Source organism: Grammomys surdaster, unplaced genomic scaffold, assembly GCF_004785775.1.
Source record: "Grammomys surdaster isolate TR1022 unplaced genomic scaffold, NIH_TR_1.0 693, whole genome shotgun sequence".
NCBI classification, from domain to species: domain Eukaryota; kingdom Metazoa; phylum Chordata; class Mammalia; order Rodentia; family Muridae; genus Grammomys; species Grammomys surdaster.
Window position 1 is genome coordinate 462577 of NW_021605112.1, and position 19384 is coordinate 481960.

The following is a 19384-nucleotide window of genomic DNA, read 5'->3' on the forward strand; positions in this document are numbered from 1 at the left end:
ACACACACACACACACACACACACACACACACACACACACACACACAGTCTGCCCTCCTTCCAGCATCATCATCTTAATTGGACCACCAGCTTGACTGTTCTAGAGATAGCTCTTCCACTGCTGTCCCAGTCTTGATGATTTTTAGCCTTAGTGGGTTCCAGATTTCCCCAACATGATTCTAGAGAATCTACAGTGTCTTTTTCATGGACAAAGAACAGAGGAAAAAGGAACCACAAAGTTGGATTTGAGGAATCTCAGATGTCAATACTGATCAAAGAAAGGGTTACATGCCACAAAATTAGGTACTTAGAGCTGTGGTGGACAAGAACTAGGAGATACGGTATTGGCAGCATGAAAGCATCCTATACAGAGTGGGGGGGGGATGTAGCATTTGGGGGAGTGGATATGAATTTAATAAACTCTTGAGAAAAGGATTGTGGACCAGGAGCTTCCCCTTAACTTTTGTCAGTTAAGGATCGGAAGAGACACTTCCTGTCTGCTTCATCCTGGTCTTGCTGATGTACATTTCCCTAGGGTGGAAGGAAGATGTAGTTTGCTTGCCACCTAGTAAGAACAATTTCCCCACATACCTGGACTGATGCAGGAGCATTCCATTCAGAGTAAGGGACACTCAAAAGTGCATGGTGTTTAGGCAGATGAGATTTGACTCAACCCCTAACTCTCTTGTTTATCACTTATGTAACTAGGCATCTGTTAAACACTCAGATCCAGAATTCATCACATGGAAACACTACCAACACCACAATACTGTTGGGAAATCCATTGTTCCGCACAGCAGTCCATGGAATAGCGATTAGAAAATGTGGCAGCAGCTTTCTCCTTCATTTCCATCAACTAACCTCACCCATATCTCTGTAAAACTACACTTGACGCTTACAGTACTCCTTTATGCCCTGCAGGGACAAATCCAGGTGGAAGCAGAAGATGGACCTGGATCCTGTGGTGCCCATCCTCAATCAGACACTTTCTGGGCCTGGGTCCGTTGTCCTACTGGGTGTACCAGGACTTGAGGGCCTGCATGCTTGGCTTTCGGTGCCCATGTCCTTGTTGTATCTGGCACCTTTGGTAGGGAATACCCTTCTCCTGGGGCTGGTGGCAGTTGACACAACCCTTCAGGATCACATGTACCAGCTTTTGGGGCTTCTGGCATCTGTTGACTTGATTCTGGCCACATCTACAGTACCTAAAGCTCTACCTGTGCTTTGGGGCTTGTCAGATGAAATCTCCTTTGGGGGATGTTGGTTGTTCATGTGGCCTTCATTGCTGAGTCCTCAGTGCTGCTAACCACAGCAGTGGACTACTGTGTGGCCATCTGCCGGACTCTATGCTATGGGGCTTTGCTGAGTCAGTGTGTGGTGGGTATAGTAGCTGTAGCAGCTGTGACTCATGGTGCCTGTGTCATGGCATTCTCTGTGGTCCTTCTCCAGAGACTCCTTTATTATGGGCATTGGGCTTTGCCTCACACTTACTGTAAGCATATGGGCATGACTTATCTAGCATGTGGTAACACACGTCCCAATATTTGGTATGAACTGGCCACCACATTGCTCTCCCTAGCCCTGGACTTTGGGCTCATAGGTTCTGCCTAAGCTCTCATATGCCTACTTGTCTGTTGCCTGGCATCCCATGGTACCTGCTACAAGGCTTTGGATATGTGCAGGGCCCATGCTGCTGTTCTCTTCTACACACCCGCTCTCTTTTCTTTCCTGGCTCACCATTTTGACCTCCACACAGTTCCCAGCCACATCCACATCTTATTGACAAATCTCTACACGGAGTTCCTCCCACACTTAATCCTGTGGTCTATGGAGTGCACATGCAGCAGATCACTCAGAGGCTTAGGCACTTGCTTCAGAGTGTGAGAAAAGTAGGCACTGACAGTCAAGCTGTAACACAAGCTTTATCTGGGTGAACTCAAGTGTCGATTGACATCATCTGCCACAAGGTGGTACTGTGACCGCACTACCTATTCCAAGCATGTAGTAGGCAGAGTACATTAAACTGACCTCTCTCCACCTGTACAGTCTGAGTCTTAAAGTTTTGTTTTCAGTGACAAATCATAACAATGTAAAATAATTTGAGCCCTTCAGTGACACACAAGGAAGCCCAGGACACATGGGTGAAACTACAGTCTTTCTCCATCACTCTAAACAGAGTCAGATTGGTCTAACATGGCTCTGTGTGGCCAGATACCTTTGTAAGTTATCTGGCATCAAGCAAGAACCCCACATTTGCTGAAGGGATGAAGACAAGAGGAGCTGGAGAAACAGTATAGCACGGATAAAGGCACTGAGCTCTGGTCTTGGGGGGTTAATACCTTGGGTTCTAGAAAGCTGTGGAGGGGGCAATACTGGGGCTGCTTCCTGAAGAGGTTCCCCATTTCTGATCAGACTCTTAGGGAGACCCTGTTCTTTTCATCCTGTGTCATTTTCTAGATACAGTTGCTAAGGTACAGGGGACTGGCTACAGCTCATGCTCTCATTGTTGCCCAGACTATTCTACTCACATGGCCTTCCTTCCATTCATTCTTATGTAAAGGACATCTAGTGCCACCAACTTAGACCGAGATTCCAGACATTTTCATATCATGTGCATGTTTGATTTCTTAAGATAACCGTAGATTATTTACCCTCTGTTTTCTGGATGAAAAGGTCAGGATGTGGGACTCTCTGGTTTTGAGTAAGGGAGATAGGGAATGAGAAACTGTAAATCAAGATAAAATACAACCTTAAAGATTTCCCAATATTGTAATATAATGTAATGCCCCAGAATTATATCTAACTCAGGTCTCAACACCTTTCTAGACTAGAAAAGAAAGAACTCATGTTTTTAAAACCAGGTGTATGACATACATAAAATCTTGAAGGATGAGTGAGTAGTCAGAGGACCACAGCACTAAGTGGCCTCAGAATCTGAATTTAGGGTCACTGTGAGAAGGAGGGAAGCAGCAGTCGGCATAGCTACCAGTTACAGACACCAACCTTCTCAATAAAAATGGAATGATAAACCCTTCATGGAAACTTTTCAGTGAAATCTAGTGTCTCCCAGAGAAACTCCACATTGCTTGGGTTGTAAGTACTCAAATAAGATGACTGAGAACACACACACACACACACACACACACACACACACACACACACACACGTTTAGAATAACTCAAAGTAAGAGTCCTGAGCTGTGATTTCTCGTCCAGGTCTTAGCAACCAAACTCTTCCTTGAGAGGTCAGAGAACTTGAGGCTTGTTAGACGTCTGTTGCTGGTGGCATAGAGGCTTCTTAGAAGACATATAGCAGAGACCGTGGACATTCAGCATAGAGAGATTAGAGAGCATTTGGAGGTGCAGTAGAATGAATGTTTAGAGTACTCAGCATTCTGGAGGAGGCAGATTGCTGAGGATGAGGGAAGGCTTGTAAGAGGGCAACACAGTGCAGTGTTGCTTAAGCAATCCTCCGAGGGGCACACTTTGGTCCTCATCCAAGGGACATGGTTAAGTGGTTAAGTAAGTGGTTTTGGTCCTTAGAATGAACAGGTTAGGTTGCATTTCCTTCTAGTGCCTTCCTCCCCTGAAAGTTGAGGAAAAGACCATAATCCCTTTTGAAAGGGACCCATCCCAAGGCCCCTCCAGATGTTTCAGGTTTGCTTTAATCTATTTGTATAAGAGGGCCTGAAAGGTGGGGACAGATATCAGTTTGGAATGGATGAGGACAACTGTGTTTTCATAGCTGAGACTCATTTCCACCCATGTTTGAAGTCAACAGTTTGCTATGACACCTTTTCCCTCCTTTTAAGACCCTTCACATATTAGCCCTTTTGATGTTGAAATCTTTGTCCCTCCTACTGAGACTATTCATTTGCACTGGAGATAAAAGCTCAGGGGAAGCCTAGAGACTTAATCCCATACCTTCAGTTGAATCAAGATGCAGTCTGACCCAGCTCTTTTGGCCTTTTTTCTACTGCTGCTGCCCCTGGTGCTTCCAGGACAGCCTCAGGTACAGGCAGAGGGTGAAGGTATCATGTAGGGGTGAGATGGCTCTATGTTTTGGGGTGACAGCCTTTTTCATTCTCATTTTGTTCAAGAATTCCTACATCCTTGGCAAGGGTGAAGGTAGAGAGAACAGGAGGTAGAGAGTTGGAGGGTGGGGTGGTATTTTGCTTTAATTTTCCCTTGGGTTGTACGGGCATAGCATGAGTGGAGAGAGATAGAGATAGAGATAGAGATAGAGATAGAGATAGAGATAGAGATAGAGATAGAGATAGAGATAGAGAGAGAGAGAGAGAGGGAGAGGATAGAGATAGAGACAGAGATAGATGATAGATGATTGATAGATAGATAGATGATAGATAGATAGATAGATAGATAGATAGATAGATAGATAGATAGATAGATAGATAAGTGGACTCTCTGGACTGTACAACCTACTGTTACAAGTCATTGTTTTCCATCGATTCTTCCTGGAATAAGGATGCTGGTGATGAGAGTGGTCAGTCCAGGGCATTATAGATTGAGTGGTTCTATTTTAGTTTTTGCCTGAATTTAAAACCTACTGAGAGTGAGTTTCAAGCTGGGGATATATTCAGAATAAACTATGGGAATCAGAGCTCAAAAAGATCTGGGAGAGGGCAAAGTTCAGAGAAGTGTAGAGGTCATATGTTTAGATGATTCTATAAAGAAATTCCAGCTGGTACAATGAACCTAGTCTAAAAATTGACAAAGGGATTTTCAATCTAGTGCTAGCTTATTTAGCTTCAAAATGGTAGTGGGAAAATTAAAGAATTATAACAACATATTTAAGTGACTGTATTACAAGCAGGCAGGGTCTATCATCTATCTATCTTTCTATCTATCTATCTATCTATCTATCTATCCACCCATCTATCTTCTATCTATCTATCTATCTATCTATCTATCTATCTATCTATCTATCTTCTATCCATCTACTTACCTATCTTAAAGTAAAATAGGGTAAATCTCACAAAGTCTACCACTATCTGCCTGAAGGTAGGGGCACAGAGATATTACATATGCAATGTTAAGAGGAAAAAAAAGGAAATATAGCTCTAAAATCAGTGGATTTGAACTGGATGTGGGCATGTCAGGTTATGCAAGGGTAAGAAGATTTCAACACATGTGTTTCTTAGCCCTAGAGTTGCTGCACGCTTGTTTTGGTTCACTATGGCCAGCGAGCTCCTTCCTACTCTTACCTGTTGAGTTTATGTTGACCCACTCCGTCATAATGTAGAGCTGTGTAGCTGTCTTTGATGTAAGAGCACAAGATTAGGAGTAAATATCAAACTTAGGAGAAGCTTACAGCCTTGTCAGTTATTAATTACATCATTTTGTAAGATTCCTTTAGTCTCAGACCCTCATGATTTTTTTTTAACTTCAATGTATGCATCACTGCTCACCTCATGCTATGTTCTTGTGAGTGTTAGATCTGAATCCAGATGTGGATGCCTCCTGCTGCTTCCCTTGATGATTAGAAACTTCTCTGCTTGTTTTCTTCAGGAGAGACTGAGGTTGTGGAGATCTACCAAGTACTAAAGTGGGGACTTTGTAGAGAACCACAGTTCCTTAAGCCTGCCTGAGGGCTTTTCTGAAGGTCAGAAAGCATTACCTTCTCCAGCAGATGAAGGGGATATTGGCAATTTGCTATGTGACGTGTAGCCATATGCATTTAGTCCATGATACAGGATGAAGGTGGTCAAACAATAGAAGTTAGAAGAGGACTGAAACTTCAATTCTGGCACATTAAAAATAACCTAAACTCCCCACAGAAGGATCACTACACAGTCAGTATGATCTTTATGTGCAAAGTGAACTAACTGTTCTCCAGCACTCCAGAGCAAGGCTGGCCTCTTCCTGTTTCACTTTTGCAAACAGCATATGGTGGTCCAGTTGCTTCATTGCCCTCAGCGTGTCTTTGGCCCTGCTTTTGCAGCTGGTGAGAAGTGTATTAAACTCTATGGATGAGAGTGGCAGTTTCCAGTGTGTGGTCCATCTACCCAACAGCTCTATCTTCCTGCAGCAGCTGGAACATCTGCAGAGTACATTACAAAAGCTCATTGGCAAGTATGAACAAGAGCTGTTCAGGGTGAGTGCTGGAGCTTTGTGCTGGAGTTGGGAGAGTAGGTTTGTGAGCACATCCTTTATAGGTTTCAGCTTAAAAATGAGTTCATGGCAATGATTCTTTGTCTTTGAGATCAATCCTTAGAATCAAATGGAAATCCAGTACTATTCTTATGATCTCCCACAGTAGTAACAATAAGACACAGCTCATCGATGATTTCAGGTGCTTTTTTCATTAAAAGATAAATTGCTGGATATAGATTCTTTGAAAAACAAGAAATGGGAACCATAGACATACATGTAGTCTAATCAAAGGCTTGAAATTAGGATGACCAATGTGAAGGAGCAGAAAACTGGTTTGTGTCAACGAACCGAAATAGCATGTTGTGTTCATGGCCTTGTGGGCTGATCTGGAAAGCTCAACACTGGGCCTAATAAGGGCAAATGAGCAGAATATTCTATCTGCAGTCCAATGTGGCCAGTGCTTTAGTGAGCCTTACTTGTTGAACTCCCAAGTAAGCTTAATGATATATGGTCAGACTAGAAATTGGTATTTTTATATTTTTACTCATCTAAGTAGTCTTAAGGGGTGGCTCTAAAGGGTTCTGTGAATGATATAGGTGGAATTTATTTGGCTCCAGAAAAACAAGGATCTGGATGTCCTCAGGTAAGAAATGGGGATAATAGTACTGTTAAGTAAGGTAATAGACATAGATGGTTTGTACGTATAATCTCTGGATGTGAATGGGTGGGAAAAGTCAGGATCCTTGACATTTAGAGGAACTACATACCCATCCTCTAATGCTCAGGCCAAGGAGTATGTACATGTCATTGAAGATCAAGACAGCCAGACTCTAGAACTGAGTCACATGCTGGAGTCTAGGAATCCTGGTGTCACTGTGTCTCAATATGACAACCCAGCCTTCAACCTGTTACGCCTGGAGCTAGAAGGAGCACAGGAGTTGGCATCCCAGCTTAAGGCCAACGGAGGTGTCAGTGGGGCCTTGGACCTCCTCCATCAACTCCAGGACCGGGTGTGTAGATACACTGAGCAGCCCTCCCTCTCTCTCACAGCCCCCTGTCTTACCTGGTGAGACACTTTCCAAAACCTCTTCTTTCTGGAGAAGAGTCTAACCTTAGGAAGATGACAGTGTGACTTGAGCTTGAGCATACCCAGTGATCCTGTCATCTCATTCTCTTAGGTGACCAATGCCAGTCTGACCCTGAAACTTCTGCTTGACTCTGACCGACAAAGCTTCCATGCCCTCCGAGAGGAAGTGGACATCCTTGAGGGCCAGCTAAGTGAGTGCGAGAGGGAAAAGGAACAGGAACAGTCCTCTAGACATCCTGGTCCACCCCTGGCTCCTGGTGAGTTCACAGACTGATTTCTTCAAGATCGTGTTTCTCAATGACTAGGCCAAAGCATGCTTGCTATAGTAACCTGAGGGACTAAGGGGAAGCCAGTTAAGATCTTGATAAGGAATAAACCTTCAATTTCCTGATCATACCAAGATGGGTATCTTCTTACAGACATATTCACATATGCAGCTATTCATACTCCTCATAGCCAGGCATATGCATTCATCTCTATGCATGCAAAATCAGTCTATTTATATGATTATGTATACACTTGCATGAACATCCTTTCAAGCACACGTGTACTAATTATGGTCCATACTCTGCTTTCTATGGCTTATGCAGCTAGCTAATATCTTGCCCACTCTCCCCTGTAGGTTCCTGTGCTCATAGAGGCCTGCAGAAAGTGAGCAGACCCCTTGTGGTAAAGCTCAATTGGAGGGGTTTATCACATAAGGCAGGTGCCTGGGGTCGTGATTCAGCACCCAATCCAGCTTCTTCCCTTTACTGGGTGGCCCCTCTGCGTGCTGATGGCAGGTGAGTCCTAGATGACAAATTTTCTGTACCTAGATCCATTCCATATGAACTTTAATCTGGCTCCAACAGGTTTCTTAGTAGCCCTAGTACAGATTCTTATCTTTGATTTATGTTTGCTGTTGAGCCAGCCAGTGTAGCCTAGGCCTGGCAGTCCAACCAATATTTCCTATGGGACTTACAGGGCTCCTACTACTCTGAAGTTTTTAATTTTATCATGAGCTATTTTCTTATCCCAACTCAAATACAAATTGTTCTATAACTTAGCTTTAGAGTCCCAGTCTTTTGCTTAGACCTTCAAACAATGATCCTGGTCAGCCTTGAGACATACAGTGATACTGAGTGGTACTGATTTTTAATATTGGCTTTATGTTAAATGACTTCAGACTGATGAACCATTCTTAACCATGTATAGCCTGAGGAAGATTACATATATGATAAAACTTTATGAGATTACATGGAAAAGTAGGAATCACCACAGTAGGTGCTAACAAGTATTTGTTGGTTAAATAAATGGCAAGTTGAATCAGTGAACAAGTATGTGAGCCCTTCAGTGTATCAGCTGGCTAGGAAGGTGGCTGCAACTCACCCTGCTTAAAGTCAATGTATGTGGAAGTATGGTGTAGACTTAGCTGAGCAGCAGATCATGGGAGAGAGAAATAAATGTGAAGGGAACCAGCCATTAAAGAGCCACACTTGAAGCTTTTCTGAAAGAGATGACATTAGTCATAATAATGCTCCCCAGCTCCAGTTAGCCTACGTAGCCTGTAAGATATACCAGCAAGCCTGTATCTTTTCCCTGATTACTCTCCAGAGGCTAATTGGTAGTTTAGAACTACTGTCCAATGCTAAAGAATAGGAATTTTTGTAACTTAAGAATGATTTTATTGAAACCTTCTTGAACCTAACTCTAGAACCATAGTCTGTTTGTATCTCACCAGCAGCAAGGCATACAGTGCAGCCTTTGTACAGGGGCTGTCAGTAAAGAATGCATCAGCTACTCCTTGTTGATTGTTCTTTACAATAAACACTGTACTAAATTTATTGTTTTTATGGTCTAGGTCAATTCTCACAGTCAATGAAGTATAGACTTTTGTTATTCCTGTTAGGTTTCAGTTATAAACTGTGTGACTGAAGAAAGAATCAAAACTTTCTGAGACCTAGTCCTACAATCGTTGAGGGTAAAATTTCTTTATATAATATTTTCAGTATTACTTAATAAGAATATGCATTTACATTGTTAGCAGATACTGTAGTTGTTGCTTTTAAAATGGCTATTCATTTTGGCATAGTATGTAGTAAATAAAAGATGGAATATAAATGCCATTTGGCTGTAAAGTCCATGCTCTTAATTAACATATCAGGCTTCCCACTTTTATTTTTGTGTATGTTCATTATGTCTATTCTTCCATCCCTGACTCATTTCTACGTCTTCCTGTGTACACTCCATATCTCCCTTTAAAATGTATGTACTCTTCTTCTGTAATTATACACACACACACACACACACACACACACACATCACACACACACTTTTAGTGAGTCTTATTAGTACTTCCCATGTGTAAGCATCTGTAGGGCTGACCACTTGGACATAGGAAATTTGTTAGGGGGTTTGCACCTGAAGAAACACTCTATCTTTTCCCTACAGCTATGGACTGCTTGTAGCTCTCTGAGGGCGATGACCTCAGAAACATTTCTCACATTTATGTTGGGACTTTTATTAGTCAACCATAGGTGGCTATATTGTTGTGAGTTCATTTGTACAAAATTTCTATCATATCCAGAAGACACAGCAGGTCTCCTGGTCCTTTGGTTGTTACACTTAATCTTCCCACCCTCTCCTATGTTTCCTGGGGCTTGAGTATAGGGATGGTGCTATAGTTGTCCCATTTGGGGATGACCATTTTCATAGTACTTTACTACCCTGGTTACTGCTGTACTTAATGGTTCTAATTTTGGGTGGGGCTTGGCCTAGGTACTTTGACTACTGTAGGCTGCACAAATCTTATGATGACCTGGTGCTGCTGAAGCACTATGAACAGTGGAAGATTGGCTATGGTGATGGCAGTGGCAATACTGTGTACAAGAACTTTATGTACTTTAACTACTATGGCACAAGAGACATGGCCAAGGTGGACCTTTCTTCCAACACCCTAGTGCTGCGACGTTCATTGCCTGGTGCCACCTACAACAACCGCTTTTCATATGCTTGTGTGCCTTGGACTGACATAGATTTTGCTGGTGATGAGAAGGGACTGTGGGTGTTCTATGCCACAGAGGAGAGCAAAGGCAATCTGGTTGTAAGTCTTCTCAATGATAGCACCCTAGAAGTTGAGCAAACCTGGTATACTAGCCAGTATAAGCCTGCTCTTTCAGGGGCCTTCATGGCCTGTGGGGTGCTCTATGCTTTGCGCTCACTAAGCACTCGTCAAGAGGAAATATTTTATGCTTATGACACGACCACAGGGCAGGAACACCATCTCAACATCCTGTTGGACAAGATGCTGGAAACTCTGCATGGCATCAATTACTGCCCTTGGGATCACAGACTCTATGTTTATAATGATGGATTCTTAATACATTATGATCTCACCTTCCTAACACTAAAGCAAAAGCTATCAAGCTCTCCCATGAAAAGGCCTTCTGGGGCTTCAGCTCCATCCAAACCCGTCAAGTCCAGCAAGCATCCAGAACAGGAGACTCCATGACTCACCAGGGTCCTATTAGAAATATGTTCTCTTCCTCCCCTATAGAAGGACAACTCCCTTAATAACTGTCCACTCAAATGATTGAAGTACACTGATTAATTTTGTTTTATATGTAATCACTATCTCAGTCAACACATTAAGGTTCTAATAATAATGGCCTACAAGGATTTGATTAAGAAACAAAATACATTGTTAGCTAAGAAGGTAGCTGAGTGCTGAATCATGTGTTTAGCATATACTAGGCCTTAGATTTAATGCTTAGCACAATAGGTATGAAGAAAACTCATTATTCAATCCTTAGCACTAAAAAAAAAAAACCAAAAAACAAAACTATTAGGTAGAGCAATGTTGCCCTCTTTATTTTATTTTTTCCTGATGCTTGGTCATCATGCTTTAAAACTTATCAGGATAGAACCTAGAATTCTAGGATCATGTGACCTTTAGTACTCAGGGTTGAGTGCATCTGGCTTCAGCACTGAAGATCCATGGAAGCTGGTATTGAGAGTGGGGTACAGAAGTTTCCTCTTGGATCTCCATACTCCTAAAAGGTTCTACAGAGAAGAGAGTCAGAATCTTGGTCTGAAGATAAATTCCTCACTGCCCTCAACCGGTCTTAGAGTAGAATTGGAAGAGGCACTTGGGTCTGACTGTGTTCCAGGATGTCAGTCAGGATTCGTATCATGGGATATGGATGGGACTGTGTCTGGAGACATTCTCAATAAAGACTTCTTGGTATGATTGCAGAAAGTCTCCTAGCATGCGTTTGTCCTTTTACGCCTCTCTTCAACACATTGAGAACATGCAGTTTCAAATTCTGTGTGTCCCTTATCTGGGTACACAATTATCCCCTTTCTCTAGGTAGCAGTATAAACCCAGATCCACAAGCTAGCCTAGTCACAGAGGATACATGCACTTTCTTTTTGTGAATATTCACAAATATGAATCGTAGAACATGTGAAATTTCAATATATATATATAGAAATATATATATGTAATTATATGTTTAAGTACTCATGTGGATATATTAACATATTTACTAATAATTCATGAGCTTCCTAATGAAAAACAATCAGATACTAACTCCAAGATCTGGGTCCCAAGAATCTTGACTCTTCACTTGTGGGAACTTTTCTCCCTTAGGAAATGCATCGCTAACCTCTTTCACTGCTGTCCCTTGACCTCGAGGTACCTAATCTCCTTGGTATTTACACTTAAGCCTGGGCAAAGACCTTGAAATCCTTCATGAAAACATTTTGCTATGCAGGCAGAGATAGGGATCAAATGACATGTAAACTACGTGAATGAAAATGTGCTGCAAATAGCAGCCTACTCTCCTCTCTTGGGAGTATCTTTGTAAAAGGCCTTCATGGCCAGTCCCATACCTCCTTCCCAGAGAAGAAGAAAATATTCACTTATCACATGGATACACTCTCACTTAAGTCTACAGTCCCACAGTCTAAACCTCAGAGGACAATGTGGCTTCACTTTTCACATAAGATTTTCACTTTTGTTTTATTTTCCTTCTTTAAACATATTATTTTGTTTAATTGATTTAATTTATGAAACAAGACTTCACTACGTAAGCCCTAGCTGGCCTGGAACTCACTCTGTAGACCAGGATCACCATAGACATCTTCCTGTCTCTGCTTCCAGAGTACTGGGGTTAAAGGCATGTCCTATCAAGTCTGGTCTCCAATTTCCTTTCTAATGGCCACTTTGTCAAGATCATTAGCAAAAGTCCTTCTTGTAATACAGACTCCAATCTTACTCTCTAGAATGAGTTTTTTAAAATGGTTTCAGCAGATTCACTTTACACAATAAGCCTGACTATTCCAAAGAGGGACCTACACACATTCCATATCTGTCTTATTGCTACTATTATTATTTACTGGAACTTTTATCTTCATTTTTAAAAATCTTCTCTATTTTGTTTTATTATGAAGAGAAACTTCTGCACTCTCCCAAATTTATTCATCCTCATTCCATCATGATGTATTGTGAGGCTTAAGTTGACATCACAATATTTCTTTTCTGGACAGGTCATGCCCTTGGGGGTGGGGCAGCTGTGAAGGGTCATCACTACTTAGTCCACTCTGTGCCAAGTATGAGTCAGTAGCCACGCCAGGCCTCAGCTGGGCCACATCTGGAGAATTGGGGTGAGGGCTCAACATCGAATAATACTGGCTTAAGCCCATTCATCCCTTTTAGGGGCATCAAGAAAAATTAACCTATGACCTCAGAACACAACACCTGCAACGAAGGCCAGCAGTACCACTTGCTTGCCCTCACCTCTCTGACCCTGCTTCTGCCTGCTCCCCATCTGCCTACCCACAAGGTCTATGCCGCATATTATCTCTCGATCACCTAGGATGCCCCAGAGCAGGTATCCTGCAGGTGTCCCTGCAGATGGGAACATCTCTCCAGGTGTCATTCGAGTGATTGTGAAGACTCCAGGCAACCAGAACATCTTTATAGTAGCTGATGACATTTCAGTCAGGCAGTTCAAGGAGAAGCTGTCTGCTCACTTCAAATGCCAAATGGAACAACTGGTACTGGTGTTTATGGGCCGCCTACTCAAAGACCATGACACACTGAGCCACAGGGGCATCACAGATGGCCAGACTATCCATGTGGTCATCAAGTCCAAGCATGGCTCCAGATCCCTGGATCACTCTTTCCGGAATCTGTTAACCAACAATCCTTGCCATCAAGACAGAGACCCCAAAGGAAATAGCAGTACGGTGTGCCAGTCTGCAGGTATGAGTGAAACTAAAGTGGACTCATCCCTTCTTGTGGAGCCAGAGGCTCAAGGCCCAGAAGTGGGTAGTCCAGAGCATATTGCACAGATACTGGAGAATCTTTGTGTCCAGAGACTACTGTCTAGTATAGACTTCATGAATCAGCTGCCTCCAGAACACCCATATATGCAAGAACTGATACAGCAGAACCCAGAAGTTTCCCATCTTCTTGACAATCCTGAGACCCTATGCCAGACTCTGGAGCTGGCCAGGCACCTTGCGATCATCCAAGAGATAATGCAGATCCAGCAGCCAGCACAGAACCCTGAGCATCCACCGAACCCACTGCCATACTTGGGCTTAGAAACAATTCCAAATGGGAACAATTCCCTGGGCCAGAGGTATGTCAATTTCAATGACCAAATGCTCAATGGTGTGCATGATCTTTTGGAGGGCAACTCTTTTATGGCTCTTCTGGCTGGACAAGTACCACCAGAACAAGTCCAAACTCCTTGCCTATCTCAACCATTACCTCAGGAACAATGGGACCCACTTTCTTCTTCCCAAGTAATTTATGCAAATTCTTGTGAATTATCATCAATCACCCCAACAAGTGCTACTCCAAATAACACCAACAATGTTCCCAGGGAGAATCCAGCCATAGTTGCTACCCAGGGCCAAAGCAATGTCTGTGTTGTTCAGCAGCCATCTGAGATTCCAGTCTTATCTACCATACCAGTCATCCAGGAGCCTCAAGTTGATAAGAATACTACCATCCCTCTAGGTAGCTCTGACCAGTTGTTAGAGGAAGATCTCCAGCAGTTGGATGACCAGACCGGTTCTCAGATCACAGGAGGCATGATCCAGTTGCTTAGGAACCACCCATACATGGCAGCTCAGATGCTGCTGCTCATGAATACGCCCCAAGTGGATGAGCAGTGCAGGCAGCAAACTCCCGCATCCTTGCCGTCATCACAGCTTCATGACTTGCTTTTAGCCCTAGCCAACCCGAAAACATCACAAGCATTATTACAAATTGAGCATGGTCTGCAGCTATTGGCTACAGAGGCTCCTACCCTTTTGCCCTACATTGAACCTTACCTATGGGGTCTCAGTTGGCTTATTCCTTTCAGCTATGGCTACTCTGATACAGTGCCCTGGACCTGGAATATGCAAGACATGACTGAGCCTCAGAGTTCTGAAAGCTGCCACAAATCTGGAACAGCCCTTCAGGGTGTACAGCCCCTGCCTGGAGACCCTTCCCATTCCTCACAAGCCCCTGAGGTTCGTTTCAGCAAAGAGATGGAATGTCTCCAGGCCATGGGATTTGTGAATTATAATGCCAACCTGCAAGCTCTCATTGCTACTGATGGTGACACTAATGCTGCTATTCACAAGCTCAAGAGTTCTCAGGGATTCTAACCATTATGTATCCCCATCTGCTTTCTACTGCATGTTGACCCATTTGACCACCTCACCTGCCTTTCCTACCTTTCCTGATGTTTTCAACTGGGAGAAGTCCTGGAATAGGAGAAACCAATCAATGCTTGCTCAACTGAATACTAGTTTACTGGTCATGGCTGGAAGATCTGTCAATAAAATGGCTACACCTACTTGCCTTCATCTGAGGCTTGCCTTCATTTTATTGTTTTTGTTTTTGAGATAGGGACTTTCTATGTAGACCAAGCTGGAATTGAACCTGTGCCAATCCCTCTGCCTCTGCTGTCCTAGTGCTGGGATTATTCATGAACATCAACATGTTTAGTTTGGCTTTTTTTTCCTCCTCAGGAAATGAACAAAAGGTGCTTGATGTCTTTGTTTTACCCACTAGGTAAAACATGGATATATAGATCCACAAATACATATATTATGTTTCTTGATAAATAATCACTGTTTGCTTATATAATGACCAAATGTCAGAGAACAAACACATGTAACCTCGGTTGTGTATACACAGGTAGATATAAATATCTAGTGGTACAAGAATAGACTTGTAAAACAAAGGGAAACATTACATAGGCCTAGATATTTAGTCATGTTTCTCAAAACCAAATTTAACTTGAAGGAAAAGCAATAATAGATTTAGGTAGGAGGAATTCATGTATAAATGAGATATTGGTATTTGTAACTGGGGCCTCTTATGAATTATTAGTTCCATGATTACAAGACTTAGATTGTGACTTGTTTTCCATTGTCTATCAGAGGTACAACTATAGTCACCTTCTTGCAGATTCCCATGATTCCTAATCTAGCCCTCCATGGGACACTGTCCCTACATGACATCATGCACTTCATCAAGCTCCACCTTTTCCTCTTGCCTTATCTAAAGTATCCCTGCCCGGCAGGATACACAACCATTTATGGTCAGGTTATTAAGCAATATACTCTTATTATCAGTTGGCATGGTTTCAGTCATTAACTAGATAAAACATACTCTTTCTTTTTGTTTTGTTTTTGGGACAGACTCTCTTGTATTACAAAGGTGGCCTCAAAGTCTATCATCAGCAAGTATAAGGGGGTATGAACATAAAATTTCCATCACTTCTAGTAAGCTTCTCTCTAGATCCTCCATCACCACTAAAACTTATCAAAAACATATTCAAAAAAGAAATTATAGGTATACTATATTTATCTCAGCTTATATAAACAGCCCGAGATTGATAGGTAGATATAGACAGATGATAGCTATCAAGATGGAAAGAAATGAGACTTTCTGTGTTGTCCAGGCTAGCCTAGAGCTTATCCTCTGTCATCTGCCTCCCTGCGTGCTGAAATGACAATTATATAACAACCATGCCTGATATATCATCTTCCTATTTTTCATTCCACAGTGTTCTGAGCATACCCCATCTAACTCTGTTTACACTCATTGTCTTCAAAATCATGTCACCATTTTTCCCAAACATCTAAGTCTCACAGAACACGAGACATAGGCCATAATAAAACCCTCATACATAAAACCTTTTGTCAAAGATTCCTTAGCTGTTTTCTGTAATGGAAGTGGTCTAGTGTAGTCCTGCTTCTTCACCTTGGTAGGTACCACTTTCTTTTTCTTTTAATTAGTCATTTTATTCATTTACATTTCAAATGATATCCCCCTTCCTGGTTACCCCTCCACAAATCCCCCATCTCCCCATCTCTACCCTCCCTTTGCTCCTATGAGGGTGGGTGTTGTTCCACCCACTCATCCACTCCTGCCTCACTGCTCTAGCATTCCCCTACTCTTGGGCATTAAGCCTCCACAGGACCAAGGGCCTCTCCTCCCATTGATGTAAGATAAGGCCATCCTGTGCTACTTATATATCTGGACCCATGGCATATGCATATGCATACTCTTTGGTGGCTTAGTCCCTGGGAACTCTGGGTGGTCCAGTTAGCTGATATTGTTTTTGTTGTTGTTGTTGTTGTTGTTGTTTTGCTTTTTCAGACAGGATTTCTCTGTATAGCCTTAGCTGTCCTGGAACTCACTCTGGAGACCAGGCTGGCCTTGAACTCAGAAATCCTCCTGCCTCAGCCTCCCAAGGGCTGGGATTAAAGGTGTGCACCACCACTGCCCAGCTGATATTGTTCTTCCTATGGGGTTGCAACCCTCTTCAGCTCCTTTAGTCCTTCTCCTAGCTCTTCCATTAGGGTCTCCGGGCTCAGTCTGATGATTGGCTATGAGCATCTGCATCTGTATTGGTCAGATGCTGGTAGAACCTCACAGGGAACAGTCATACCAGGCTCCTGTCTGCTAGCACTTCTTGGTGTCAGCAATAGTGTGAGGGTTTCATGTCTCTGCAGATGGGATAGATCCCTAGGTGGGGTGGTCTCTGAATTGCCTTTCCTTCAGTCTCTGTACCATTTTTTGTCTCTGTCTTTTATTTGGACAGGAACATTTCTGGGTTAAAAGTTTTGAGATGTGTGGATGGCCCCATCCCTCAACTGAGAGTCTTGCCTATATACTGGGGGTGATACAGGTTGTATCTTCCCTTTGTTGGGTATTTCAGCTAAAGTCATCACCGTTGGGTCCTGGGAGCCTCTTGCTTTCCTCACATCTGGGACTTTTTAGTGGCTACCTCCAGCTCCCTATCCCCCACTGCTATATGTTTCTGTTCTATTTCCTGACACTCTGTACTTCTCTCCTGTCTTTTCCAATACCTGATCCTGCCCCATTTTTCCATTCTCCTCCTCTCTCCTTCCCAGGATATGCCTGTTCTTTACCTCCTGTGATTGTTTTGTTTTATGCCCTGTTCTATGTAGGACTGAAGCATCTACACTTTGGTTTCCTTCTTAAGCTACATATGGGTTTGTGGGTTGTATTGTGGGTATTGTGAGCTTTTGGGCTAATATCCATTTATCAGTGAGTACAAACCATGTGTGTTCTTTTGTGTCTGGGTTACCTAACTCAGGATAACATTTTCTAGTTCCATCCATTGCCTGTGAATTTCAGGAAGTCATTGTTTTTAATAGCTGAGTAGCACTCCATTGTATAAATGTACCACATTTTCTGTATTCATTCTTCTCTTGAGAGACATCTGGGTTGTTTCCAGCTTCTGGCTATTATAAATAAGGCTGAGATGAACATAGTGGAGCATATGTCCTTGTTATATATTGCAGCATTAGGGATATGCAAATCAAAATGACCCTGAGATTTTACCTTACACCAATCAGGATGGCTAAGATCAAAAATACAGGTGATAGCACATGTTGGCAAGAATGTGGAGAAAAAGGAACACTCCTCTATTGCTGGTAGGACTGCAAGCTGGTAAAACCACTTTGGAAATCAATCTGGTGGTTCCTCAGAAAATTGGAAATAGTTTTACCTGAAGACACAGCTATACTACTACTGGGCATATACCCCAAAGATGCTCCAACATATAACAAGCTAGGTACCACTTTATTGATGTTCTAGAAGTGGCTGTCAATCTTGAACCTTCTGGGTGCTTCTTGACCCAAATTCGTTAGTTTCAAGATGACTATGGATCCATCAGTGAAACAGTTATCTAGCAAACTCATCATAATTATGCCCAGCTCTGCCTAATTTGTGTAGACAAGGAAACCTCACAACTGTGTTTGCTGGTCTTATTTAAAAATCTATTACCAAAGCCTCAGTTAATCTATTCAGTCATCCTAACTACATATTTATGGACAATGATTCTCACTAGACTCCACATCAGAATCACCCAGGGCCAGTGTTTTAAAACACAGCTTTTTAACTACATTTCAAGAGTCTTAAATCAGTACATATATAGTGGGACTCAGACTTCTAACAAATTTCCCAGGTAATGCAGATGTTACTGCTCTGGTCAGATCAATGGATCTGGTCATTTATCCTTTGTGATGAATATGTAATGACTTTCCCATTTTTCTCAAACTTTCAACAGACACCTTTTTTTTAGTCTAAATGTCAAATGCTATTTCACCTAATTTAACCAAAACACAGAAGAGACACAAAGAGACATGAGCATTTGCTGCCAAATAACAACCAACTTAACTCTTCATCTTACACATTCAGCCATCCATTCTCATATGAAGAATAAGCAGTCCATGTTCTCAAGTCAAACCACCCACTTAGGCCCCTGCTCACTCTGTGTACTCAGGATTCAGGCTTGTGATTGCTTCTTCCACTCTCGAACCAGTTTCTTCCTCCTCACTGGAAATGTTTTCATCAAGATAAAACTATCACATGTCAGTCTTCAGAAAACAAAGCACACACTAAGAAGCCTTTAAGCACCACAACTCCCTTCTCCATTTGCTCTGCTCTTATTTGATCTACTTGCTTTTTAATGTGTCTGATCTTAAACAACCTCCAAATAGGATTCCTGTCCCTCACTACTGTACCACAGGTGGTTTTCTGCTCTTTTATTCAAATTCAGCAGGCAGCTTGAGTTCTTAGCCACAAATAGACTCTTTACATGAACCCTCCCAAAGCTCAGGGAACATCATGGAAGTGCAATGAGGAGAATGCAAGAGT

At 42.5% G+C, this 19384-nt stretch overlaps 2 protein-coding genes across 2 annotated transcripts; both read left to right on the plus strand.

Moving 5' to 3' along the window:
• The first annotated feature begins 3913 nt into the window (after positions 1-3913).
• Positions 3914-11433, plus strand: LOC114633502 (olfactomedin-4-like). Its single transcript, XM_028782064.1, has 6 exons — positions 3914-4011; positions 5962-6114; positions 6899-7123; positions 7292-7457; positions 7823-7982; positions 9958-11433. The coding sequence occupies exons 1-6, from the start codon at positions 3940-3942 to the stop codon at positions 10688-10690; spliced, it is 1509 nt and encodes a 502-aa protein (XP_028637897.1). The 5' UTR covers positions 3914-3939; the 3' UTR covers positions 10691-11433.
• Positions 11434-12773: 1340 nt separating this feature from the next.
• Ubqlnl (ubiquilin like) lies at positions 12774-15051 on the plus strand. The gene has a single exon (XM_028782125.1). It carries the CDS (start codon positions 13030-13032, stop codon positions 14848-14850), a length of 1821 nt encoding a protein of 606 aa, XP_028637958.1. The 5' UTR covers positions 12774-13029; the 3' UTR covers positions 14851-15051.
• Positions 15052-19384: the final 4333 nt, after the last annotated feature.